This window comes from Mus caroli, unplaced genomic scaffold, assembly GCF_978045245.1.
Source record: "Mus caroli unplaced genomic scaffold, Mus_caroli_1 scaffold_7, whole genome shotgun sequence".
NCBI classification, from domain to species: Eukaryota; Metazoa; Chordata; class Mammalia; order Rodentia; family Muridae; genus Mus; species Mus caroli.
The window spans coordinates 99,818,236-99,846,019 of NW_028227262.1; the positions used below are offsets into that span (position 1 = coordinate 99,818,236).

General features: G+C 44.2%; 1 protein-coding gene across 3 annotated transcripts; it reads right to left on the reverse strand.

The window, feature by feature from the left end:
* Window positions 1-3,623: 3,623 nt before the first annotated feature.
* Window positions 3,624-23,742, reverse strand: Ccdc126 (coiled-coil domain containing 126). 3 transcript variants are annotated; one of them, XM_085840619.1, is made up of 5 exons: window positions 23,550-23,742; window positions 14,323-14,410; window positions 12,543-12,624; window positions 9,442-9,827; window positions 3,624-5,423 (listed from the first exon to the last, which is right to left on the reverse strand). In XM_085840619.1, exons 4-5 carry the CDS (start codon window positions 9,677-9,679, stop codon window positions 5,239-5,241), a joined length of 423 nt encoding a protein of 140 aa, XP_085696745.1. In that variant the 5' UTR covers window positions 9,680-9,827; window positions 12,543-12,624; window positions 14,323-14,410; window positions 23,550-23,742; the 3' UTR covers window positions 3,624-5,238. The 3 variants fall into 3 exon arrangements, with proteins under 3 accessions (XP_085696745.1, XP_085696746.1, XP_021020753.1); XM_085840620.1 differs by lacking the exon at window positions 14,323-14,410; XM_021165094.2 differs by lacking the exons at window positions 12,543-12,624; window positions 14,323-14,410.
* Between the last annotated feature and the right edge of the window lie 4,042 nt (window positions 23,743-27,784).

A 27,784-nucleotide genomic window follows, 5' to 3' on the forward strand; every position in this document is an offset into this window, starting at 1 on the left:
TATAGACGTTGCTAACCTACATGCAAAAGGAATATGAAGATATACTTGACCTACTAAGGCCTTAGTGCGGTCCTAAACTCCTTCTGAACAGATATTTAAAGGTACTGGTACTACTGATCAAATTTAAAAAGCAATAAACTTTTAAAAGCTTTACAGCTTAGCTCCCTTAAGTGTACTCTACTATTGAATTATTTATGCCAAACGTTATAAAATTGAATGTACTTAGCATATCTGGGTCCAGTCTCTAGCTAACCTCATACTCCCACTCTAAATAAAAACAAAACGACTTGAAAAAGCTGTAAAATTACAAGCTCCTTCTGAGACATTTAACCCTCCTCACTCGCTAACTCAGAGCGCATCAGGCATTGTATAAAGATCCCCATCTTCTCACTTTGCAAAAGTCCATCTAGCCTCTGCTCATGCTGCTACTCACTGGCTGCGGTCCTTTTGCTCTAGATAGGAGTCTGTTGGGCAAGCGGCTGACTTAGTGGCAGTGTTTGGAAGCTTTTGTATCCAGGCAGCAGGAAGCAGCAGCAGGAAGCAGCAGCAGGGAGCAGCAGTCTCTCTCCTAGGTAGGGTGTAACCTACTTAACCATGAAAGCCTAGGACTGTACAACTCTTAAGTTCAGATTCCTTAAGCCAGTGGCAGTAGCCAATATTGTAACTCTTGGAGGGGGGAATCTGAGACTCTTAGCCCTAAAGACTTGACGGTTCTCTGGAACTCTCTCAGCAAGCAAAGCCTGTGGTTCTCTCCCCTGGCTCTTCACAGCCATCTACCCCACTTTTATCTCAGATCTCCATGCTTCCGTGACTTCCACCATACCCCCCTATCCTACCCCACCGGCAGGATAATACTTAAGTCCCTAGGACTGCTCATCTGCCTGTTGCTACCATAGCTACTATCAAGCTTGCTGCTACTCAGGAGGCAGCTACTGCCACCGTTGATCGCTGCTCCCACGGCTGCCCCAGACCACAAGCCTTGCAGTTCCATCTCATTTTTGGTTATCCAGCAGCCACAGCTTGGCTTTGAGGGCTCCGAGGGCTTGGTGCCAGATGTCACTGCTGCTCTTGTTTCTGATGCTTCCTTCATGTCACCAGTTCAACCCACAGTACCAAAATCCCACAAGAAAAGACATCTCTCACAGAAGTCTTTCACGATACTTAACGTTGCAAAGCCAGGTGTAGCAGTTACCTTTCTTATTACTGTGCTTGAGGGAGAATGAGTTTCTTCTGACTCGGTGTTAGAGTACAGGTCACCATGCAATAGGAACAGGAGGCAGCTGGTCACGTGGTGTATGCAGTCAGGAAGTGGAGAGAAAGGAATGCTGGTGTCCAGCTCCGTTCTCCTTTTTATTCACTCCACAACTCCCCAGGCCATGGTTTGGTGCCACAAACGCTGATGGTTCTTACCCCTCAGTGAGCTCTGGAAGCATCCTCATAGATACATCCAGGGGTATAAATCCCAAGTGATTTTAAAGCCAGTCAAACTGACAATTGTGGTGGTTCAAATGTGGTGTCGCCCATAAATTTCAGGCATTTGCTTATTTGGCTCCCACTTGGTTATTTGGGAAGAATTAGGAGATATGGCCTAACTTGCTGGAGGAAGTGTGCCACTGGAGGTAGGCTTTGAGATGTCAAAAGAATCAAGCCATATACAATAGCCTTTTGTACTTCCTACCTGTGGGGCAATATGTGAGCTCTCAGCTACTGTACCAGCTACCGTGCCTACTATGCTCCTTGCCAGGATGGACTCTTATCCCTCTAGAATCATAAATTCAAACAGACCCTTCCTTAAGCTGCCTTGGTCATGGTGTTTTATCACAGCAATAGAAACACTAGTAACTGAGACAGCAATGAAAGTAGCCAACACCCAGGGAAGGAAGATGTCTACCATCTGACTTACCCAGTGAGCTAAGCAGCAATTCTCACAGCAAATGAATCTTTGTGTTTATATCAGTAGCAGAAAACCTTGATGGCTTATATGTGCATCAATCACACAACAGTCCCTCTGTGGGATCCCTCTTGACCTATGTGGAAATGACTTCAGCCATCTACAGTTCAGTGAGGTTTATTACAAAATGTAACTCACACTGTCATCTGAGATGCTGGAGCCAAATTGAACACAGTGCAATTTGACTAATATAAAATGGTAATCATTGCATAGTTCTTTCTCAGGTTATCAGTTTAGTGTTCAGAGGCCGGCACTGGTATACAGGTAATCCAGCTGACCGTTTGATTGACAATCCTTTTGTTTACAGCAGCCAGAGAAGCAATGGAGAGTTGTAGAGTCCCTGGACAACACTTAAGGAATGATTCCTGGGGTTGTGCTGTGCTGTGCACACACATGAACATGCACACAAACATACGTAAACACAATACATATACACGGAGACACAGTACCCCATGGCCTCTGCATCAGCTCCTGCCTCCAGGTTACTACCCTGTTTGAGTTCCTGTCCTGACTTCCTTAGATAATGATCAGCAATATGGAAGTGTAAGCCAAATAAACCCTTTCCCCCCGCAACTTGAATTTTGGTCATGATCTCAGCATGACCCTGGAGGCAGAAGCTGATGCAGAGGCCATGGAGGAGTGCTGCTTACTGGCTTCTTCTCCATGGTTTGCTCAGCCTGCTCTCTTATAGAACCCAGGACCACCAGCCTAGGGATGGCACCACACACAATGGGATGGGACCTCCCGTCATTGATCAGTAATTAAGAAAATGCCTTACAGCCTAATCTCATGGAGGCATTTTCTCAACTGAAGCTCCATCCTTTCAACTTGTGTCAAGTTGATACAAAGCTAGCCAGCACCAAGTGGAAATGGAAAACCAACAGAGAATATGGACAAAGACAATTGACTGACCAATGGGCTGTTAGAGACAAGACACACAGCAGCACATGCAAAGTAAATCCTACCACTGAGCTACAGTGTCAGCCCAGAGATCCCATTTATAACCTAAAAATGTCAATAGTAGTTATTTCTGGTGAGAAATTTTTCAGGTTTTCTTCTCATTTTGCAATGATTAGAAAAACTATCTATCTATCTATCTATCTATCTATCTATCTATCTATCTATCTATTAACTTATGACCTTTACCATCCCCTAAGTGAAGTTCATAGGACTCACTCACTCATGGCTGGGATTGCAGGTAAACCTCACTGTATTGGCTTAAGCGCTGGGGTTGGAACCAGGGCTTCAAGCATGCTAGGCAATCGCACTACCAACTGCTTACATTCCCAGCCTCTTTGTTTTCTTACTATTTTATATATATTTTTAAAAGATTTTTGGGGTTGAAATAAAACACAAATTTGTGTTAATATTATTTTTAGTCATTAACATCAAAGGCCATGAATAAAATTCAGTGGTAGAGAGCTACTTTGCATGTGCAAAGCCCTAGATTCTATATCCAGCACTTTAAGAAAAAGAACAAACCACGTGACATTTGTTAAATGCATGACTGCTGTTCTAAAAAAAAGACATGCAACAAGCTAGGCATGCTAGGTGGCGCACGCCTTTAATTCCAGCACTCAGGAGGCAGAGGCAGGCGGATCTCTGTGAGCTCCAGGGTAGCAAAGACTGTTACACAGAAAAACCCATCCTGAAAACCAAAACCAAACCAAAAATAACCATTGTGAATATAAACAATATATTTTATTTCATCCCTGAAAGCAATGAAATCAGAGATGCTCAGGACTCCTCAGAGACCGAACGGTACTGCAGAATCTATGGGCAATGGGACATCATTTCTTTACATAAAGGTACAGGGAAGACATTTCAGAAAGTTATCTTTCATGAAACAATATATTTCTTATACTTATTTTAACAAAATATTATAATCACTGCTACTTTTGTGGTAGCATTATAATAATGAAAAATATCAAAAACTAAATTCAATTTACTCTAAATCTAGAGGCTAGCTGCACATAAGCAGTTATTATATAGAATAAATACTACGAAATATAGAATACTATATAGCAATTGGATTTGCTACAAAGGCTATTTAAATAAAGACATGTTTTATTCTATACTAGAATTAACCAAGTCAAGATTTCTTGTGCTGTATACAGTAGCTGTTTCTCTAAAAAGATAAACCATTTTCATAATTTATATTTTAATGTTCTTAATTCTGTCAAGTGGTCATTATATAAAATGAATAGCTAATCTGACATCTCCTAACACAGGATACTCTTAACATCAACTCACATTAATTTTCCAAGCACTTCTGTGCAGCACAAATAACATTTATTATATACATCTGGCTAAAGTCCTCAAGTCCTTTCCTTCCTCCACCAAAATAACCGAAGAACACTTACCAGAATATGGAATGATGGACTTTCCTAATGGTTTTTACATAGGGTCTGCTCTGCTGCCCAGGCTGACATTGAGCTTGCAGCTCTCCTATCCCAGCCTCCTGGGTTCCATGGCTACAGGCACGTGACACTGAGATTCACTTTCAAATCAACAGCCATGATTGTGAAAAATCATGCATATTTTATTTTTCATTTCATCATAAAAATATGTATTATTCTGGAGAATACATGTAAGAAATTTTTAAGTATGAGATTAGCAATTACTCCCATTTCTATTAAATTGTCCCCTGACGGTTAGCTATGGACAGTGGCTGCTACCCATTTCAAAATTATATTCTTACAAATGCTATTTTTAAAAATATACAATTAACCTTCAGTTAGTTTTGAAGGATAGTGCAAATGAAAACATTCTTTGGGTCTATTTCAAAACATGATTTTCAACATGACACTTCCTTTCTCCGCTTGTAAATTGAGTAACAAAATATAGTTCTGGAAGTAAGCGTGTTCTCTACTCACAGGGACACTGCTGTGACAGGCGGGTGACAGAATGAGTCGAACATTACTGTCCACTTATCTGACAAACATATTATATACTTAGATAAGTATTTCTAGAAAGGATTGCATGTCTTTCTGGTGCTTTTGTTTCTTGATCTCTGTACAGAGATGACCTCCCTGCTTACCATATCAACCTTGTTACCAAATTCCTGTTAAGAATACAGAACAGCATTAAAGAGCTTTGTGTCAAAGCAAACTAATAATGCCTGCGATTATATATACAGAATTAACATCCTATGAATCCAGCAAGCTCCTTGGAAATGTGTAGAGCTTTTATTGTCAAGTATTACTCTGTCCTAGGCAGCAGTTTCAGAGGTGTCCTGCGATGGATGGAATCCACAGTGGTGTAGCCGTGCAAGGTGCCCTTCACTGCTATCTGACGCTGCCCGAAACACTCGTCCTTTTGTTGGTCGTTATCGGCACCAAATTCCCATTGGTGCCATTGGTAGTGTTGGTGGCTGAACCGTTCACAACAATATAGTCGACTTTGCTCTCCAGCTTCACCAAGCGCTGCAAAATGTCATCCAAGAGGACTGCGATTGTTCTCTTCAGATCAGCTAAGGGGAAAAATTGGAATCAATCATATTAAATAGCAATAGAGCACTTAATATTTACATCTTTACAGTTTAAGGGAAAGAGGTAAACAATTATCAGGATATCTGAAAGAAAAAGTGTTTCAGAAAAGATACTTGGAGCCCGACAGGGAGTCTAATCGCGATCATCACTAGCGCCACACCCAAAGCAGCAGAGTTACAAGCACGCCAGAATCTCCACTTCTGAGAGCCGTGCTTTGGATTTAAAGTCTGGCTCAAAACATCAGTCCCTTTGTAAGCAACACATTTAACATTTAGACGTTTCTTACTGTTAAAAAACACATTTATTTTCCGTGTATAGGTACTTGATCTGCATGTATGTCTGTGCACCATGTATATGCCTGGTGCCCAGAAGCCAAGGAGGGCGGTGGATTCCATGCTAGAGTTAAAGACAGCTGTGAGCTCCATGTGGGAGCTGCTGGGTTCTCAGGAAGAGAAGCCAACGCTCTTACCAGTAAGTCATCTCCTGGGACACTGCGTTGCTGAGTAGGTATAAGGCTGGACCAGGCAGGTGGAGAACTAGTGAAGGCAGAACAGGAGAGCCCCATAAGCAAATGACCCCCACAAAAGCCAGACCCTGACGCTCCGTGGAGAACGGGGGTGGGGAGCCAGGGCACAGGGTGGGCGACCTGCTCTGACCTACTCCAGGCTACTCCAGCAGCCTCTGGCTCCATGCTGAGGACAAATGCAGAGGCTCTGGGCTTTGCATTCGTGTTTGTGTGCAGATGCTACTGCCTGGCCAGCACTAACCATGAAGCATTGACTGGCAAATGCTCCATATGAACAAGAAGGCAAACCCCAGACCCATGATGGATGCAGCATCCTCACCTGAGTGCCATAAAGAGAGAGACATCTAACACTGAGACCATGGCAATGGCCCACCCACCTGTGGTACAACCATCCCACTCTAGCAAGAGAGGATGGATGTAGAGGGCGGTTCTGAAGCTTTGATCAGGAATCTGTGGTTACTGATACTGAAGGTCTTTGCCCCCTATTGGATTTTGATCTATCAATAAAGACGCCAGTAGCCAATAGCTGATAGGGCAATATAGGGCAGGGCACTGAAACTTGAACGGGTAGGATGCAGAGAGAGAATCAGAGGACTCCAGAGGAAGAAGGGAACATAGTAACAGCAGGAAAAAAGCCAACCTACCATGTGAGTTTTCTGGCCACTTTCCCAACTGGGCCTGGGGTAGCAAGGGAAGGATTAGGAGTGGCCAGTCATTGAGTTAGCCAAGGCATTTTAAGAATAACTGGGGTGTGTGTGTGTGTGTGTGTGTGTGTGTGTGTGTGTCTGTGTGTCTGTGTTTTCTACTCAAGGATCAGAGATAGGACCCGGCCAGGTGCACACCTGTGACCAGCCAGGAACACAGAGCAGTACAGAACTGCCGCACAGACAGAGAACTCCAAGCTATCCATAGCAATTCAGTTCAGCAGGGTCCCCCTCTGCTTGATGAGCCCTAATCAAACTCCTGCCAATCCATCCAGACCCCGCCCCGCACCTTGACTGAACAGTTGAGTCCTATGGACCTGGCCGTGGCTTCTCAGCTCCTTCTTCAGCCCCGCCTCAGCAGGGTTCTCTGCAGCTCCTCTACTGAGAGGCTCAGAGCCTGTCTAATTTTCAGGGACTAGTTTCTATGAGCTCTCACCTCGGACTTAGTGAGGCCTCTCCGAACTCTGTCATCAACCTTTTGTAGCTGTTCTGAAACTACACACAATTGTGAAGGGAGATGTGTGGTCTGAGGGCAGGCAAGGTGGCTTGTGGGTAAAACTCCTGCTGTAAAAGCCTGAGAACATGAGTTCAACCCCCAGCATCCACATTAGGAGAGAACTGACTCCTAAACCTTGTTTCTGCCTTACATGCTCACTCGCATGCGCGTGCACACACACACACACACACTCATGACCATGATGATACACACAGCCATACAACACACATACACACAATAATAAACCGATTTTTTTGAAATATGTGATCTGAGCGTTATTAGCAATTAAGATTGGAATAAAAGACCTCATGGCCTCACTGTCAGGATAGCTGGAACCACCTAGAAAACTGCAGTCAATAAAACCAACAAAACTTGTGAATTTACTATCACTGAATGAATTCTGACCTTGTAGAAAGACATACTGTGACTATTGCTGACACCGCACACTCAGGAGGCCTGGCCAGGGTCCTAGGCCTGCACCTAGTTCTAATTTTAATTTCTTCCAGAAAGATTCTTAACCTCTGTGGAAGGTGGAGGGCTTTATTACAGTTTTCCTAGCTAGGGAAAAAAAAAAGGACGGTTCTCTCGTAACTTGTCCTTCACGTGTCTCATAGGCTTTTCACAGACATTAGGGACTCAATAGTGGCAACTGATACTGTTATTTTGTTGTTGTTGATGATGATGATGATCCTGAACCAAAAAGTCAGCTCCACCCCTGGTCTGTGATCCCCAGGAAAAATCATCTAAAGGCAGCTGATCAAGTTGATAGATAAGAGCTGTGCTATCAGAAAAAGTGTGAGGCATACACACACTTCTATGAATATAATTGATAACAACGAATTACATTATGATTAAATGGCAAGTTCACGAGTTTATGTGAAGTTTTAAATTGTTCAGAAAGAAATGGTAGAAAATGGTTGACAAAGAAATGCTGATGAGAAAATAAAACAAGGAGGCTGCAGAGACAGATCCGTGGTTAAGAGTGCTGGCACTCTCATAGCTTAGCAATTCAACAGCCACTTAGTCTCAGCCTTCACTTATTTTTGAGACAGTCTCACACTGTACCTAACTAGAATTTGCCAATCCAGTTAGATGAGCTGGCCAGCAGGCCCCAGGGATCCCCTTGTGTCCACCCTCCTAATGCTGGGACTACAGGTGTGCCCCACGTGCCTTGCCTGTTCTTTCTAACAGGGAAAGTATAAATGGGGCATCTGTACCTCCTCCTCCAAGGCTCAGGAAATCCTACAGAAGAAAAGGGCAGAGAGAATGTAAGAGCAGCCTTGGGATGGCATTACTGCACTCTTGAACTCACAGCCCTTGGGACATACTGTGACCTAGCTGTTAGGCCTTTCCTCAAGAGGCAAACACCTCCACTGAAAGAAACAGGCGACTTGAACAAAAGCAAACAAACATTCAACCAACACACTTACTACAGAAGCCCAATCCCAGTGCACTCAGGCTGCAGGAAAACACTGAGATCAAGGTCAAGCAAATAGAGGTGAGCACCCAGCTCAGCTAGTGAGGTGCTCGCCTGGTATGCACAAAACCCTAAGTCTGACAACATAGAAATCAAGTCATGGCACAGGCCTGTAACCCAGGACCAGGGAGATAGATAAAGGAAGAACAAAAGTTCAAGGCCATATTCAACTACAAGGTAAGTTCAAGGCCAACCTGGGAAACAAGAAACTCTGCCTTAAATAAAAAACAAACAAACAAAACAAAACAACAAAATAGGCTAGGGCTATAGCTTAGAGTGTGTAGTGGTTTGAATAGGAATGTCCCTAAGGACTCAAGTGAGAAAGTGTGGCTCAGGGAGTGGCACTATTAGGAGGTGTGGCCTTGTTGGAGGAAGTGTGTCAATGTAGCAATGGGCTTTGAAGTTCTATTAGCTCAAGTCTGACTAGTGTGTCTCAAGTCTCCTGCTGCCTATAGATCAAGATGTAGGACTCTCAGCTCTTTCTCTAGCATCATGCCTGCCTGTATGCTGCATGCTTCCTGCCATGATGACAATGGACTGAACCTCTGAACCTGTAAGCCACCCCAATTAAATGTTTTCCTTGTAAGAGTTGCCTTGGTCATGATGTCTTTTCACAGCAATGAAACCCTAATTAAGACAGTGTGCTAGCCTGGCATTATGTGAAGGCCCTGGATTTGATTCCCAGCACTGAATGAACAGGCTTCATTCTGACTTCCTAGCTTCCCATCTCATCTAAAAGGAAAAGACTGGCACACATAAAGAACTTAAAACAAGCCAGACATTGCCAGGTTCTTACCATAGCCTGCCATGGACGCGCCGCTGTCCACATCTGCCGTGCTCCTGCTCTCCTCCACCAGAGCTTTCACGTATCTTTTGCTTAAATCTAGGATTTGCTCACGAAGCTTGACACTGCTCTGCCGCCGCGGCTGTTGCAAAGTGTAGTGAAGTAGCATCAGCCCCCAGATGAGTCCAAACACCAACAACAGGAAGCTCAGCTTCTGGGACATATTTTTCCTTGAGATTGTACGGAACATGTCTGACGAAGGAAGCAAACAGACTTGACCGAGGAGCAGCGGCTGGAAACAAGACACCGAACGATCAAGTCTTTTGAGAGGAGAGAGGAGGAGCAGCTGACTACTGCCTTCTGTCCATCTTCAGCAGGGCTGCGCTGCCGTCACACAACTGTAAATGAAGAGCAAAGAGTCAGCGCCACCTGCACCAGGATGGACAAGGACAGCGCCGGCCTCTGATGTGCCACTGCCACCCTCCCTGACAGAGTTCTCTGCCACCTAACAAGCTTCCTGGTCATCTATCAGTTCCATTTCATACCTTTTCCTTTTTTATTTATTTTTATTTTTATTTATTTATTATTTTTGGTTTTCGACCTCCCAAATGCTGGGATTAAAAGCGTATGCCACCACTGCCCAGCGCATTTCATATCTTTTCAAAATTAAACTAGAAATAAATATAAATCTGTTAATAGCTGAAAAATTTGCCACCATGGTCATAAAATTTTGAGTGACTTGTCATCTGTCACTAAAGCCATTGATAAGGTTGACAGACAATACAAGATTCTAATTCTGTCTGTTCAAACATGGCCACCAACTCCAACACAAAGGTGATTCCTAAAGGGAACAGAAACAGGAGTGTCAAAATAAAAGTGAGAAATGATGAAAAGCAAAGAGGGAAAATCAAAATGGCTAGCTAGCAGAATCCCCATAATAAGACGTGTGCTGACACATGACTGGAAGGTGCCACTAGATGATGATGTTATGAATGAGGCCACACTAACCCTATGAGCATCCACCCTGAAACAGAAAGGAATCAAGTGCAAGGTTACAAATCACAGAACTTGGAAAGAGTCAGAACATAAAGATTCATGTTTATAAACCACCTAAATACTCAGGAGATAAAGCTCTGGTTTCATCACGGGGGTGGGGGGAGGGGGATGTTCCAAATAAAAATCTATAGTGCATTTCCCATGACTACTTCATAGCTTGCTAAAAACAGACTTTCTAGGGGTGCTTTCATTTCTGCAGTGCCAACAAATAAACATGCCGATTTTAATCCATCTACTAGGGAATAACAAAACCAAATAAAACCTACTTTGAGACTACAACTAAGTGAATACAATACAGTAATATAAAGGTAACAAGGCAGGCGCAGGGGCACACACAGGCAATCCCAGCACACGGGAGGGAAGGCAGCATGGCGAGCTCTCGGCCAGCCGAGGCTGCATGGGAGTGTCAAGCCAGTCTCAGGTACACAGCAAGACAAGCACATCAACCCAAAGCCTTCGGAACATTATAACATTCACTCGGCACATACTGAGCTATGTGCAAGGGATGCTCTACAGTTGTTCTTCCCTAGAAATGTGCTTTCTAGAAGAGATGCTTTAGATTTTGTGTTTATCGGAGACAAGCTATGCATCCTGGATGGTCTGGGCCTCACGACATACATCAAATCAAAGCTGGCCTTAAACTGACACAGATCCAGTTCCTCACATCTGTATAACAAAGCTGCAGATTAACCTGTGCAGCCCTAGCACCCTCTGGAAAGAGCACTGGGACTCTCCAGTTAGTTCAAAAGACAAGTCGGCATGACGACAGAGCCAGAAAGGTGACATCACTGGAGAACTGAGAACACGGCCAGCTAGGTGTTTCTGGCAGATGAAGAGTTAAATGACAGCTAAGAAAGAGAGGGAAGGCGAAGAGAGAGAAGGCATATCAACCATACACTGTGTGCTGAGGACTGGCAGTAGGAAAGCAGCAAAGCCCCTGTTTTCCATAGGTAAACTGTATGGGCAGAAAATCTGTGTGCACAGTGCAAACACAGCAATGTAGAACACGCAAGGGGCGTTAACTGCGAGCCGGGTTTAAAACAGCAGAAGACATGAGGACAAGTGCGGAGCAGAGTGGCTGGCTGTGCGGTCAGAACCAAGGCGACAGTGAAGCCACATGATGCAGCACAGGATAAACACAGCCACAAACACCCTGGGTTCAATACACATTTGGTTTTGAATTCACTTCCGGATGCTGCACGTTGAGAAATCTTTTACCGTTTCCCAATTAAGAAAAAAAAAAAAAAAAAAAAAACTCAATAAGTTACTCAATCCCAGATGACTAAATATAAGATCTGACTTCACCACTGGTCAGAAAAGAGACTTTCATAAAGGCAGGAACGCTCCAACATGGACTCGCCAGAGTATTTGCTCAGTACTGATATGGGCAAAATCCAGGTCTCCTCTCATGGCTCTTAACTGTATTAATAAGAGATTTTAAAAACAGACCCAGAGGAAAGTCCAAGGACACTTTTATTAGCATTTAACCGGAAACCCCTGAGGACAGGCAAACTGTGGACAGATTTATCTGAGCTAGTATGAAAGCTAGAAAGAGAACTGACAAGCAGCAGTATGACTGGGGGTGGGGTGGGGGATGGGCTTAAGGAGAGTATGAAAGCACAAAAGATTCAAAGTGTTAAGAGAAAAGGAAGAGAACAGAAAGGAGATGTGAGAGTTTTCTGACTGATTCAGAGCAGCCAGCAGGTTCGGGAAGCTGTGGCCTGCCGAGCTAATGCTCAAGGGGTGACCTTGGGAAGGACAGGTACAATGTCACACTGAAAGACTAATTACTACACCTATCTCTTTACCATGCCTTACAGTAAACGTGGCTTCCTAGGCTCCTTGGCCATGCCAACTAGAATGGCAGGTCTCCACCCAGGCCACAGATTCTAGTTTCTTCATCAGGAGTTATGTCTACTCTTTTTCCCCCCACTAATTTATTTATCCACTTTACATCCTGATGGCAGCACCCCACTCCCCCACTCCTCCCAGTATCCCCCTCACATAGCCCCTCCCTCCACACCTCCTCCCTTCTCCTCTGAGGGGGAGGCACTTACCCTGGCCATCAAGTCACTGCAGGGCTAGGCACCTCCTCTCCCACTGAGGCCAGACAAGGCAGCCCAGTTAGGGGAACTGGATCTATAGGCAGACAACAGTCAGGGACAGCCCCCGCTCCAGTTATTGAGGAACCCACATGAAAACCAAGCTGCATTTCTGCTACATATGTGCAGAAGTGGAGGTTCTAGTCCAGCCCATGGACTCTTTGGTTGGTGATTCAGTCTCTGGGAGTCCTCTCTCCCAGGCTCTCCCTAAACCCAAACTCCTGTCCACCCCCATACCCCTCCCCATTCCCTCTGCCACCCAGATCCCACCCTCCTCCCACCCCCACTGACTATTTTATTCCCCTTCTGACATTCAAGCATCCTCCCTTGGGCCCTCCTTGTTAGCTTCTTTGGGTCTGTGGATTATAGCATGGGTATCCTGCACTATACGGCTAATACCCATTTATTAGTGAGTAAATATCACACACATCCTTTTGTGTCTATGTTACCTCACTCAGGATATTTCCTAGTCCCATCCATTTGCCTGCAAATTTCATAATGTCATTGTTTTTAATAGCTGAATTATATTCCACTGTGTAAATAAATCACATTTTCTTTATCCATTTCTTCAGTTGAAGGACATTTGAGGTTTTTTTTTTCTTTCCACTTCTGGCTATTACAAATAAAACTACTATGAGCATAACTGAGCAAGTGTCCTTGTGGTATAGTGGAGCATCTTCTGGTTACATAGCCAGGAATGGTATAGCTAGGTCCTTAGGTAGATCTATTACCAATTTTCTGAGAAACCACCAAATTGATTTCCAGAGTGGTTGTACAAGAAGTCTTCACTCCCACCAGCAATGGAGGAGGATTCCCCTTGCTCCACATCCTTGCCAGCATGTGCTATGCCCTGAATTTTTGATATTGGCCACTCTGACTGGTGTAAGGTAGAATCTCAGGGTCATTTTGATTTACATTTCCCTGAAGACTAAGGATGTTGAACATTAAGTGTTTCTCAGTTATTAGAGATTCCTCTATTGAGAACCTCTGTATAGCTCTATACCCCATTTTTTAATTGGATTATTTGGTTTGTTGGAGTCCAATATCTTGAGTTCTTTATATATTTTGGATAGTAGCCCTCTGTCAGATGTAGGGATGGTAAAGATCTTTTCCCAATCTGTAGGCTGCCATTTTTCCTACTGATGGTGTCCTTAGCCTTTTCGGCTCAACAAAATCCCATTTATTAATTGTTGACCTTAGTGCCTGAGCTACTGATGTTCTGTTCAGGCATTTGTCTCCTGTACCAATGCATTCAAGGCAGTTTCCCACTTTCTCTTCTGTTAGATTTAGTGTATCTGGTTCTTTGTTGAGGTCTTGGATCCACTTGGCCTTTGTTTTATGCAGGGTGATAAATATGGATCTAATGCTTCTTCTACATGTATTTCTACTCTTGACAATGCTCAGCCTCTAACAGAATGAACCTCAATGGGGAGTCAGGGGGTTGGACGCACACAATAATGATAAGGAAATTTGGTGGTGGCACTAAGATCAACAATTAATAAATGGGACTTTGTTGAGCCGAAAAGGCTAAGGACACCATCAGTAGGACAAAACGGCAGCCTACAGTTTGGGAAAAGATCTTTACCATCCCTACATCTGACAGAGGGCTACTATCCAAAATATATAAAGAACTCAAGATATTAATTTATTATGCAAAGTATTTGCCGATGTGTTAGATGCACACAGTAGATGTTTTATTCAGACACACACACAAAAGCAAGTTTATGTCACTTACAGGAAGTTTGATGGAACTGGAAATCATCATTAAGTGGAACAGGCCAGTCTCACAAAGTGTTGTGTTCTCCCTGGTAGGTGATAGTTAACTTTAAAAGAAAGAAATAAAAGGGGGAACAATTTGAAAAAAGAAAAAAGAGAGAGGGCAAAGAAAGTATAATAGACGGAGTAAATGTGATGAAGGGTTGTTGTGGAAATTCCCCTAACTGGTTAGATAATAAAGACGACAAGAACTAAATCACTGGGCGAGAAGGCAGCAGGACTTCTGGGTTAGAAAGAGGGAACGCAGGAGAAAGAGACTTCCTTTTGGACTGTAGGAGCAAGGGAGGCAGGCACAATGTAGGAAGACAGAGGTTGTCAGAGTGGATCCGATACTGGAGGATTTATAACATAGACTAGATTATAAAATTAGGATGCTAGGTTCCGCGCCCAGCAATTGTGTTACCTGTTGATTTTAAACTAAGATTGTGTGATGTTTTCCTTCACACAGTCACTCATCTGGGTTCCAGAGAGAGAAGGTAAAGGCGGCAGATCGTGGGTGTACAAGCATGCATCCTAGCCAGCCTCGGGAATTTGGAAGCGTGGGATGGGGGTGGCAGCAGCCAGCTGTGGGAACTTAGCGAGCCAGGTGGAGAGAATGACTCCAGAGCTCCAGACAGGCAGAGCCAGCCTGGGTGAGACAGGCCCTGGCTAGAAGGAATAATGTGGTCTCGGTCTGTCTGCCGACCAGAAAATAGACCAAGACCAGTGGTCAGTGCATAGCTGGCCGTAGTGTGGATTTGGATTTTTAATATTTCACACTACAAAGGGCATTCATTCTCCACTACTCTGTTCCATGTATGAAGTGTCGACAGAACCCACCGTGCTGCACAGCTAATAAACGCGAAGTTGAGAGACAGGAAAGAGTTGTCTTGGGAATAACAAAGGTCTGAGAGGCTGGGAGCATGGATCCCACTCTACATTAGGACTCTGAAAGTACACCAAGGAACAAAGTAGCATGGCATGGACAACACAAAGAAGAAGGAACACCCCAGAACCCTCCCCGAGTTAAAAAGACGTCCAGGAGCCAGCTTAGGCCTGACCAAGGGTTGAAAAGTTCCAGCCTCCAAGACAGTTCCCTGATGTACCCCAAGACCTGAGAATTAGCCCGAGAACCACAAGCCATTCCAAGCAACGCAGGAAGAAGTAACTAGATCTTTAAAGGTACACATCTCCACTGTTCTTTCTCAGGCAATATTTTACCAAAAACTCACCTAGCAAGATTCTTATAATCCCAGTACCAAATCACACCCTACACCAATTAAATCAATTAAATGAGAATGGAGATGGGAACCAAGCTCCATCTTTGTTCTTGTCTTGGTTTTTTTGTTTGTTTGTTTGGTTGGTTGGTTTTGGTTTTGGTTTTTCGAGACAGGGTTCCTCTATAGCCCTGGCTGTCCTGGAACCCACTTTGTAGACCAGGCTGGCCTCGAACTCAGAAATCCACCTGCCTCTGCCTCCCGAGTGCTGGGATTAAAGGCGTGCACCACCACATAGCCTGCCATGATGTGTTGGTGAGCATTCCTAGATGGCGGGCAAACATTCTCCCTACCGCTGAGCTATGCTCCCAGACAGCATCGGTATGGCTAGTTTTACAGTTGCCATTGCTTTACGACAGGGTTATAATATGGACTTCCATGGCCTCCATCATCTTGCCTCTCAGCCTTTACAAGGGCTGGGATTACAGATGTGTGCTACCATGTCTGCGGCTACCAATATTTTTAAAAGAACACTAGGTTAGTCCTCAATGTACAGCAAAGTCAGAGAAGAATACTGCCCGGACTATCAGATCTCCTCATGAAATGAAGCAGCAACAAGATTTGCAGGGGAGGCATTGTAAATTCTGAGTTATGAATCAGATCATTTTGTGTGACATCAGAATCCTGGTGCTTGAGGGAGGTAGAAATCTGTGACCTTTACCAGAACACAAGTTCTTACTGCCAGAGTGGCCAAGTCCCCACTCTTACTAGGCAAGCATAAAGGTGAAAAGCCAACTCTACAGAACCACTTCAGTGTCAGTATGAGAACACATTCCTGTCCACTGGGAGTTACATGTATGCTTTCATAGAGGAAGATGGACAGACAAGGAGTTTAAACTTTCAGCAACTAACAGTAATTTATTTATATTCCTTCAGTGATTACAGAAGGAACAACTATTAGCCTCAATTAGGAAAAAAAAAATAGGACCATAGGCATATATTTTTGCAACCTACTTTGTTAAGGACTCAAGCACTCCTCTATCCCACCACCCAGCAGAGGTAGTAAAAGAGACAAGTTAGTAGAATATGGGAGAAGTGGACCTGTTCAGCAATAGTTCTTTGAGGGTGAGCCTGGTTTTCTTTGGCAGCAGTTCATTCCCGTAGCATAAAACAAATATGACTTAGCAACTGCAGATCAGTCCTCTAGGTAGGCAGACACCAGGCACAAACCAACAGCTTCGATCCAGTCCTCTCAGCAAGCAGACACTAGGCAGCTATAGTTCAATCCTGAAGAAACCACCAGGCTTGCCAACAGGCCTGAGGCAACAAGGTTGCTGAAGCTGAAAGCTGCCACAGGAACCTCACAGGCAGTTCTTGAGTTTCTCTCAGTGGTGGCATTAACACAAGTTGAATTCAACAATGCTATGTAAGGAGAACCAATACATGTGTGTTTATCAAATAATAATGAGGTGGAACAAACCAAACCCAAGCTCAGTGCTCATCTCCCACTGTCTGTGGGGTCATATTTATTCTCCTTCATCAATCATCCTTTCAAGTGTTTGCTCTATCAAAACATCCTTTCACCTGTATCTTTCACATGTTTACTTTAAGCAAGATGTGACAGGGAGTTTGAACTTTGAGCAATTAACAGTAATTTACTAACACTCCTTTCACCTGTGTGCACCAGCAAACCATCAGCTGACATAACTAACTTTCCAAAGAACTAGAAGTTTCCATTTTAGAGGACTCAATGTGCTTTTCTGTGTGGTATTCGAAGCTTCAAATGACAACAGCACACTGCCATTCTCTTTTATGTTTCAAGTACTGGCCCTCTCAAAGCCTTGAGTCACTACCTAGCAACCTAACAGGCTATCACTCAGAATTTCTGGGCCACCATCATACAACAGTCTTCTGCTAGCCAAAATTACAGCAATCTAAAATGATCTTTTTTTCCCCAGATTACTGTCACTATTTGTAGGGAGCAGTTCTGATGCTAAGGTCCTGTTCCTCAATTGGTTCTTGATCTGTCAGTAAAGGACGCCATGGGCCAATTGCTGGGAGGAACGGACAGACGGACTTCCAGGTCCCTAGAGGCAGACATAGGACTCAAGGAAAGAGGAGGAGGCGTTCACCATGCTTTGGAGAGAGAAGAACTGAGAGCCATGTAAGATCTCAAAACAGAGTGACACACAGGCTGCTCCTATAGAAGGGGGCTCGGGGGAGTTTAGCAACTGAAGTTTGGGGTGTCTGGGAGAGACAGAGATAAGAAATTGGTAAGAGCATGCTTTTCCAGGCAGGAGATAGTAGTGCCCAACAATTGTGCCAAGAAGGCAAATTGAAATTGAACAACTATGTGTCTGTGTCTTTTAGCCATGGATTCAAGGGAAGCTGAGAGGGGGCTGGTAGCATGGCTACTTCCCAGAGCAAAGGCATTTAGAGCATAAAACTATGTTATAACCATTTCCATCATTATCCCCATTATTGTGTGTGTGTGTGTGTGTGTAAAATAACCTTCTAAACATTCCTATGGGAAAGTTCCCAACTGCAGAAAATCCAAAAAGGAAATAGAAAAAAAAAATCAGAGGAAAATAAACATCTAGACACTACTATGTGCAGTTTCATTTGATGTGTGAAGGAGCTTGGTTTATTCATTCATCTGCTCATCCATTCATCCACATTATCTATTAAAGCACCTACTATGTGTCAGGAATTGGCAGTGTGAAAGGTAGAAGTAGGATTCCTGTTTTCTTGAAGACCATGCCTTAGCAGAAGTGAGACAATTAATAAGGCACTGCTCTGAATAAACAGAAACAGAGGCGGGGTATGATGAAGTCTGTATGAGGTATGGGCTAAGGTAATCCCTCAGAGAGGTTAGCAACTGGTCTGCCAACTACAAAATCTGGTCCCAATTTATTACCAACTAAAACTATTAACATTTATTTCTGACCAGAATCTTGAAGGAAACTGCTTGCTCTCTCTCTCTCTCTCTCTCTCTCTCTCAATACAAGCAAATAGCAGAACTGGAGAGATGGCTCAACGATTAAGAGCACTTGCTGCTTTTTTCTGAGCATATTAAAAATAAGTGTGTGTGTGTGTGTGTGTGTGTGTGTTTTGGTGGATCCAGGGTGGGGAGGGGGTTGGGGGGAGGCTGATAGATCAGTCTACCCAGAGCTTAAAGTGGGATAGTAGAAACTACAGGCTACAAGCAAATAAGCAGGAAAGGCCTCACAAGCCCTAATAAGGCCTTGTCTAGACAAAACAAAGTAAAGAAAAGAATATATCTATATCCCACAAGTAAACACAGGATCAAAGAGAAAACAGCCTACCAAAGCTATTCCTTGTTGTAAAAGCCAATTCAACCAAGAACCCAAACCAGGCTAGCAAGCTCAGGTTTTCATTCTGACACAGGTGATGCCTGTATCTTTTTCCACATCACCTGGCGTCCAATCTCAGTCTTTCCCAATTGGCTAGTTTTAAAAGAATCATGCAAAGAGAATGAAAGAAAGAGGGAAGGAGTCTGCTGCCCTAGGCTGTCATATTCTGGAGGGTTGGGGAGGGGTTGTCTTTGCATAAACAAATATGGAGAAAGTAAACGATTTGCATAAAAATTTTACAAGGCAGGAGAGATGAGAGGTGTGGGAGATTTGTAGAATTTTGGCCCTCAGTAGGTTGTCCACCTCTGATAGAAAAAAGACATTTCCCCTCACAAATAGCAAAGAAACCCCAGGCAAAGAAAGCCCTAATGTCCCATTTCTTAGGAGCTTGTCAGGCTGTCTGTGTAACATACAGGATCAATAACGACCTGATGTGATGATCTTTACAAACAGGAAAACACTGAATTTGTATTTTCTAATAGGAAGAGGATTAAGAGGAAGTGGAGTGCAAAACAAAGTCTAGGGAACAATTCCAAGAATGTTAACAGAAAAAAAAACCTGTTACTAGGTATTTTAAGCACAATGTGTCAAACTCTGAAAAATACATTCCCTAAGGAGTACAGACAACAGACAGCAAAGACTGGCAGAAGTTTTTTCTAAATTTCTCTATTTGTTACAGGGTTTATTATTGACACTCCAACTATAAAATCTTTATAGGAGGCAGGTATAGTGGTGCATGCCTGTATCCAGTACTCAAGGGACAGAGGCAAGATCTGAGTTTGAGGGCAGCCAGGGCTACACAATGAGACCCTGACTTTAAAACAACAAAAACAAACAAACAAGCAAAAAACTTTAAAGCTGTGATTCTCAACCTTCCTAATGCTGCAACCCTTTAATACAGTTCTCATGTTGTGGTGACCCCCAACCATAAAATTGTTTTATTGTTACTTCATAACTGTAATCTTGTACTGTTATGACTCATAATGTAAACATCTGATATGCTACCCTTATGGAGGTCACAAGCCCCAGGTTGAGAACTGCTGCTTGAAAAGACTGCAGTGTTCAAAGCTCTCTTACACATCTCACCAAGCAGTATGCCATGCAAATAGCCAAGTAGTTAAGCAACATTTCAGTGGTTTCTCCCTAGCCCCAAACCAAAAGATAAACTTGTTAGGCCAGCTTTATTGCTGGAACAAAAGAAAGACAACTAACCACGAAATACTTAAACTAGAATTATAGAAAAGAAGGAAGAAGAGCACAGAGTCAGGACATCCAAAACATTTCAACTCTCGGCTCAGGGTCCCACTGCTTCCCAAAAGCAGGGAACAAAACAGATCATTTGCAATTAGCAATGTTTTAAAAAAACAAAACAGAAATCATCAGAGAAAAATGTACAGACTACAGACTTTATTTTGCAAAACTTTTTCTGGGTACATTTATTTCTACATATAGGCATGCAGGCATGTCCATGAAATCTACAGATAAAGATTTCTTGCTGAGTTTCAGTTTTAAAAAGTATTTTTAAAAACAAGTCCCTTTTAAACTGCCCGTTACAAAGTATTTCCATAATTTTTTACGAAAGCATTGTAATAGCAACTGTAATGTTAAAAACATTAACAGATGGCTAATCCTACCTTCAAATCTCTCATTCAAATCCCATTTCGCCTTGATTCAGTGCTACATTCTGTGCTGTTATGAATAATATCTAACAGAGGCGGCAGCGGCAGCGGCAGCAGCGGCCAATAAGCAGAGCTGCCGGCACTCAGCCTAAGGTGCTATAAGCATCACACCCGCTTGTTGTCTCCAAAGGACTTCACAGCCATAGAGGCATATGTAGAGAATAAGGAAGATATGGTATGTTCACCAACAGTCAGAAGTACACATAACTCTCTCCAATGCAAGATGCAGAACTAAGCCCTACACACACAGACACACACACACCAGACTTGGCCCTGGAATGGAATTTCTGAAGAAACTGTCCATTCCTAAAATATTTTCTCTACATAATACTGCCTGAAGCAAATATCTGGTGGAAAAGAATTAACACAGGCAACAGCTACCAACTCTATAATTAGGCCTAAACTTGAAGATGCTTAGGCCTGGGGGTATGTAGCTACTGAGTTCAATCCACAGTGCTAAGAACTAAAGGTTAAAAAATAAATAAAATCTACTGCCTTGAAGAAAGCTACACAAGAGTTCTTACTAAGGTGACACACAGATATCTTAACATTTTCAGATGGCATCTTGGGGAAGAGAAGCAACAGCAGTAACAATTATAAAAATAGATCTTAAAAGAGAGAATAAAGTACGATAAGGTACTCTTGCCTGATGGCACAGGGCTTTAATTCCAGCATGAGGGAGGCAGAAGCACTTAGAGCTCTGTGAGTTGAAGACCAGTCTACACAGCGAGTTCCAGTCCACAGAGCTATGGTGAGATAAGGGTGGGGGTAAAGTAAGGCTGGGATTGAAAACAGGAAGCACTATATCAAAAGAAAAGTGCTTTATCACTGTGCTATAGAGAGTGTTTAATGTAAAACCACATTATGCAGCATCAGATATTTCAGTCACAGGCTGAGCTGCTCAGAGCCTTAGCCAATCATAGCTTGTGTCATATGGCCCTACACCTCTTTCCAGATGAACTAGCATGGGCACCCCTGCCAGGGGCCATCTACATAAAGAGACCAGAGAGAAAACAACAGCTGAAGTAGATGAATTTATGAAAAGGAAAAATGAAAACAGGTTAGAGAAGTGAGACCAGAAACTAAGAGGGCACAGGCAAGAGGTACCCAGCACCACCAGGATGGAAGGAAGAGGAGCCGCAGCTCGGAGAGCCGATGCTGGTTGGTAGGGATCCTGATTTCTGCAGCTTCCTAGCTCTTCCACGAGAATCCCTTTTTATCAGGGTGGAAGGAAAGAACTGTAAAACGTAGAGGGCAGGGAACAAGGACACGAATAAATGCGTAAGGGGATTTATAGTTTTCCGCTATAGTAAAACGGATGTTCCAAGATCCTTAGCCTTGGAAGTCTGAGATAGACGAGTCCCTGGAATCGATCTGTTCATTACTGTAGACACGGGGAAAGGAGAACTGCAGAGAAAGCAGAGCTAAGGTCATGTGGATGGTGGACACAGGACAAGAACCGAGGCTGCAGTTCTCACCTTCTCCTCTACTGCACTCAGTAACACCAAGGAGAGACATTTCCTTCAAAATGAGTGTTTCTGCCGCACGTTTTAAGGTCAGTCAGAGATGTTTGCATGCGTATGCCCCTTCCACAATTATTAACTGCTACTGTTTTAGCACTCATTAGAAGGCTCCCCTTCCCCTAAAGGTGTTACACAGTCACACAAATCATCAGGCCCACCAGCCCCACTATCCCTCTACAACTGCACATTCAAAACAATATTTACTCAATTATGTCACATATTGCGCAATAGTGTCTCGACTCAAAATAGTACATACAGGGCATACACGTTAAATAAAAATGAAATTCAGTTAAAAGTTTTATAAAGATTTCCTTGAAAACCCAATGTCAATAACATTGAGAAAGCAAGGGTAAAAACAACCGACAGAACCTGAACACGTTGAAGTCGATCCTGATCAGATTTACTGCATTCATTCAATGTGTCTCCTGACAAAAACTACAACCTGGGAAGAGAAATCCTAAGAGGGTGCCAGGTGATGGTGGCGCACACCTTTGATCCCAGTATTAGGGAGGCAGAGGCAGGAGGATCTCTTGAGTTTGAGGCCAGCCTGAGTGAATTCCAGGACAGCCAGAGCTACACAGAGAAACCCTGTCTAGAAAATGAGAGAAGGGGGGTGGGGGGGAGAGAAACGACTGAACCATTAGAAACAGTACAGAAAGTTGACATAGGGCAAAGCTGCAAAGGATCTGCCGGACAAAGCCTTTAATCTCCTTTTAAGGGTTTCCTATGGGACCAGGCTAGGGAGGTGGGGGAGGTGAGTCCTTGTACAGTTATCTACAGAGCTGATCCCCAGGAAAGCAGAGTCATCAATTTCCTTAGAACATTCTCAGCCATCTTAAAGGGGCGGAAATTAAGAAGCCAGCATATCTTAAGGAATTCTCTGCATGTAAGAAGTAAAACTATAAAGTGAACACACAAGCTAGTGATTAACCAAAAGTCCACACACTTCGAATCACATTCAAAACATCTTTTCGTCAAATGAAGAACTCAAGGTGTAATAGCTTATTATCCATAAATCTAACAACTTAAAGCTGTATGAGATCTCCATCTGCTGGATGAAACAAATCGGCTTGGAGCCATTGCTTCGCCTGAATGAAGCAGCAGGCAAAGGGACGCCAGGGGTTCGAATCCTGGCTGCCTGGCCATTCAATTGCCACCGCCTGCACCTACAGCAGATAAAGTTCCTCCCCAGCCTCCCAGGAGAAGAGTTTGGAAGGTTTAATGGGCATTTCACGTCCTTCTCCTAACGAGAGAACTGAGCTGTCAAGAGCGGAGCACAAATGAGAGCGGCCGCAGAGACTGCCCATCCCCGCAGAGCACCGCGGAGCCCGGCCCGGCGGTCGAGGCTGTCAAAGTAGCAAAGCCGGGGCCGCAGGGACACCGCCTCCCGCCTCCCCAATCTCCTCCGTCTGACCTGGCCTGCTGGTTTCCTTTCAATCACGCGGGCCGCCGCCGCGGGGCTCACAAACTGGAACTACAGCCACAGCCCGCCACGGGCGGGCGTTAGCGGCGCCGCAACAGCCTCCGGGCCAGGACGGAGGTAGGACCGAGAGCGCTCGGCACCCGGGGACTCTACTCCCGGTTTCCGCTCCGCCTCCCGGCCACCCTTCCCCCATTCTCCGGCCAGGGCCTACTGCGCGCGGCATTGTGGGGAATGTAGTCCCGCCTTGCGGAGAGACAGCACGTGCTCTTGGCTCGGGGCAACGCGGTTGCTTAGCAACTAAGAGGCGCAGCAGCTGCAATGCTTCTAGAGAAAACTCAGCACCCTATTCGCCACTAGCGGTGAAGCATCCTACTATCTACCTTCCACTAGAAAAGCAACCCCTAATGCTGTTGTCTGACACTAGAGGGCATCCTAGTGTTGGAGAGACCAATGTCCCCATTGTGCTCCTGAAGGTCCTCACCCAGGGAAGTAGGATAAAAAAATAACTAAAAGGACTAAAGACTAATAGAAACAAACTATCCTTTTCTGAGGACTGGAGTCCTAGCTCAAAAGTTCAGACAGTTTGCTGAGGGACCAGAAGACCAGAGTTAAATTACCAGCTCCCATATCAAGAGGTTCATAATCTCTTGGAACTCCAGCTCCAAGGGATCCCTTCCGCTTCTGGCCTCTGCAGACCTCAGCACACTCACACACAATTGCATGAATACAAATAAAGTGTTTTAAAGATATTCTTGTCACAGATGGTATAAATATGACACATGATAAATACAAAACAACTTGTAGACAAATTATAACAATTAATAAGAGTTTAACAAAGTTAATACATTTTTTAAAAATCAAGTACTTCGGGACTTGGTATGCAGCTTAATGGTAGAACACTTGGCTAGCATGAATATGGCCCTGATTAAATGCTCAGCACACACAAAATTACACGTTAAAAAGTCAAACTGGGCTGGAAAGATGGCTGAGCACTTGTGCTTAGAGAGCACTCGGGTTTAGTTTCCAGAGTCCACATGGTGGCTCACAACCATCTGTCACCCCCATTTCTGGATATGTGACAGTCTTCCTCTGGCCTCACCAGGTAAACAGTTGGTACACTGAGGTACATGCAAGCAAAATACCCATACTCATAAAATTCTCTCTCCCCTTGTCTCTCTGTCTGTGTACATGTCTCTGTGTGTGCCTCTCTCTGTGTGTCTCTGTGTGTGTGTCTCTGTGTGTGTGTCTCTGTGTGTGTGTCTCTGTGTCTCCCTCTGTGTCTCTGTGTCTCTGTGTGTGTGTCTCTGTGTGTGTGTCTCTGTGTGTGTGTCTCTGTGTGTATCTGTGTGTGTGTCTCTGTGTCTCCCTCTGTGTCTCTGTGTCTCCTCTGTGTGTCTCTGTATCTCTCTCTGTGTGTCTCTATCTCTCTCTCTCTGTCGCTCTTTCACACACACACACACACACACACACACACACACACCGAACAAAACAGGAGGACCTGGAGATCAAACGCAGCCTGGGAAAGACAGTTTTAACAGCCACGAACAAAAGACAAGCCTTAAGAGTGGAATGAGACCCTTGAAATATATAAATCAAGAAAGGCCTTGTATTCAGAATGTACAAAGAATTTTAATCACAAGAAAAAGAATCAAGGACAAAACAACGTGTTCCATCTGTAGAACACCAGCACATGCAGGGGTTTAATACCCTGTATGAGGATAGCTTGATCCTCCACATCACAGGAGAAGGAGGGGAGGAGAAGGAAAGGGGGATCCAACCAGGCCCCTAACTAAGGATGAAGAAAACCCATGTAACCAGTGCACACAGTGGGATAATCTGGACACAAGTGTTCTGTGCTCTCTAATGCTGCTAGACATATACGACTCTTGAGGATCTACAATGTAGTTAGTCTGAATTAGGAGGTACTGTAACAGAAAGCCACCTCATAGATGCTGAAGACTTGCTACATAAGAAAATATGTAGATATCAACCAGGGTTTTAATCTGTTGACTATTGTCGTAGTCAGGGTTTCTATTCCTGCATAAACATCAGGACCAAGAAGCAAGTGGGGAGGAAAGAGTTTATTCGGCTTATACTTCCATGCTGCTGTTCATCACCAAGGAAGTCAGGACTGGAACTCAAGCCCTTCAGGAGGCAGGAGCTGATGGAGGGGTGTTACTTTGCTTCCCCTGGTTTGCTCAGCTTGCTCTCTTAAAGAACCCAGGACTACCAGACAAGGGATGGCACCACCCACAATGCCCCCCACCCCCATCACTAATTAAGAAAATGTCTTATAGCTGGATTTCATAGAGGCATTTCTTCAAGGGAGGCTCCTTTCTCTGTGATAACTCCAGCTTATGTCAAGTTGATACACAAAACCAGCCAGTACAACTATAAATGTTAAATGTTTTTTATATATTTAGCTAAGTAAATGCACTGATAAAATTTATCTTTATGTGTGTGTATACCATGCAGCAAAACCATAATCAATGTTTTAAACAGAGGTTCAGCCAATACTGAAATTTATAACTTCTAAACTTAAGTCAAGGGTAAATGGCTATAGTGCACAGTAAGGCCATGAATGCCTATAAGGCCTGCAAACTGAAGAAATAATAGCCACCCCTCAGGTGGAGGATGAGTTACCAAGTTGGCTCTCTAGATATTTGTAGCCAGCAAGAGTGTGGCCATCTTCCAGCTATTGCCTGTAGGGATGAGGCCCTGCTGGCCTAAGGGAGTGCTTTCTTTATCCTGGCTCTTGGGTCTTGGCCTTCACATTTTTTAAAGATGGAGTCTCTGTACAAAGCACTGGCTGTCATAGAACTCACATAGGCTCCTGAGAGCTGTGATTGTGAAAGACTCACAACGTGAGGACTCACCCACGTTCTGACTCAGGAGAGGCGCACACCTTTGATCCCAGCACTCGGGAGGCAGAGGCAGGTGGATTTCTGAGTTCGAGGCCAGATGGTCTACAGAGTGAGTTCCAGGAGAGCCAGAGAAACCCTGTCTTGAAATACCGAAAGAGAGAGAGAGAGAGAGAGAGACCCTTACCAAATTGAGAGCGGAGACTGGTGCTAGTGATTGGATAGCTCCCCTACCTTTTGTGCTCTTCAGGGTTAGAAACACCCCTGGACCCACATCACTCATGAAAAATGGTCTTGATGCAAACTGCAAGAGGTTTTTCTGGGAAAGACCAGTGCACTGGGGATGACTCGTATCCCACCCAGGGGTAGAGGAGTTGACGACAAGCTCAAGGGGTAAGGGGTTTATGAAGGCAAAAACCACAAACACCTGGCATTGGGCTATAGCATTTGGCAAGGTAGCAAGTTTGCATAACGGGTTTAAGGAACGGTTCCTGGAATAATGGGGCAAGTTCTACTCCCTGCCATTAGCGAGGTCTATTTTGGACACAGGTCTAGGGGCTTAAATATTTTTTCACTCTCTCTCTCTCAGGATCTTTCATTCCCCACTTTTTCTAGTAAATAGTTCTAATCTTAGAACTAGACACTATTTTCTAACACACATGGATCTATAATTAAAAGCAGAAGCAAAATCAAAAGGGGTCCCATAAGGGTAGACTGAATCTCTAACTTGGAAGCAATGTGGGGCTTGCAGGTCTTCTTCTCTTGAGTAGGTCTCCTGGAGCTGCTTCCATGCTCACTCTCTCACCCACTCGAGTGCCTTGAGCCTAGAGAACAAAGGCTGGGAAAGCAGCATGTCAGCATGTACAGAGGCTATTTTTACCAGTGGTGCCCACCCCCTCCATAGAGTAATTCATAGGGGGTCAGTCCAAACTGTCCAGGGGTGTTTCTAACCCTGAAGAGCACAAAAGGTAGGGGAGCTATCCAATCACTAGCACCAGTCTCCGCTCTCAATTTGGTAAGGGTCTCTCTCTCTCTCTCTCTCTCTCTCTCTCTTTCGGTATTTCAAGACAGGGTTTCTCTGGCTCTCCTGGAACTCACTCTGTAGACCAGCTGGCCTCGAACTCAGAAATCCACCTGCCTCTGCCTCCCGAGTGCTGGGATCAAAGGTGTGCGCTTCTTTAATGGTTTTATTCATCCTCTCTACCTGTCCTGAGCTTTGGGGGCTGTCTCTGACTTACCTGGGATCCCAAACCTCGGGAAGATTTCCTCTAGGATCTTCTTGGCTACCACATTGGCCGTCTCAGAGCCAGTAGGAAAAGCTTCTACCCAGCTTGAAAAGGTGTCTATAAACACTAATAAGTACTT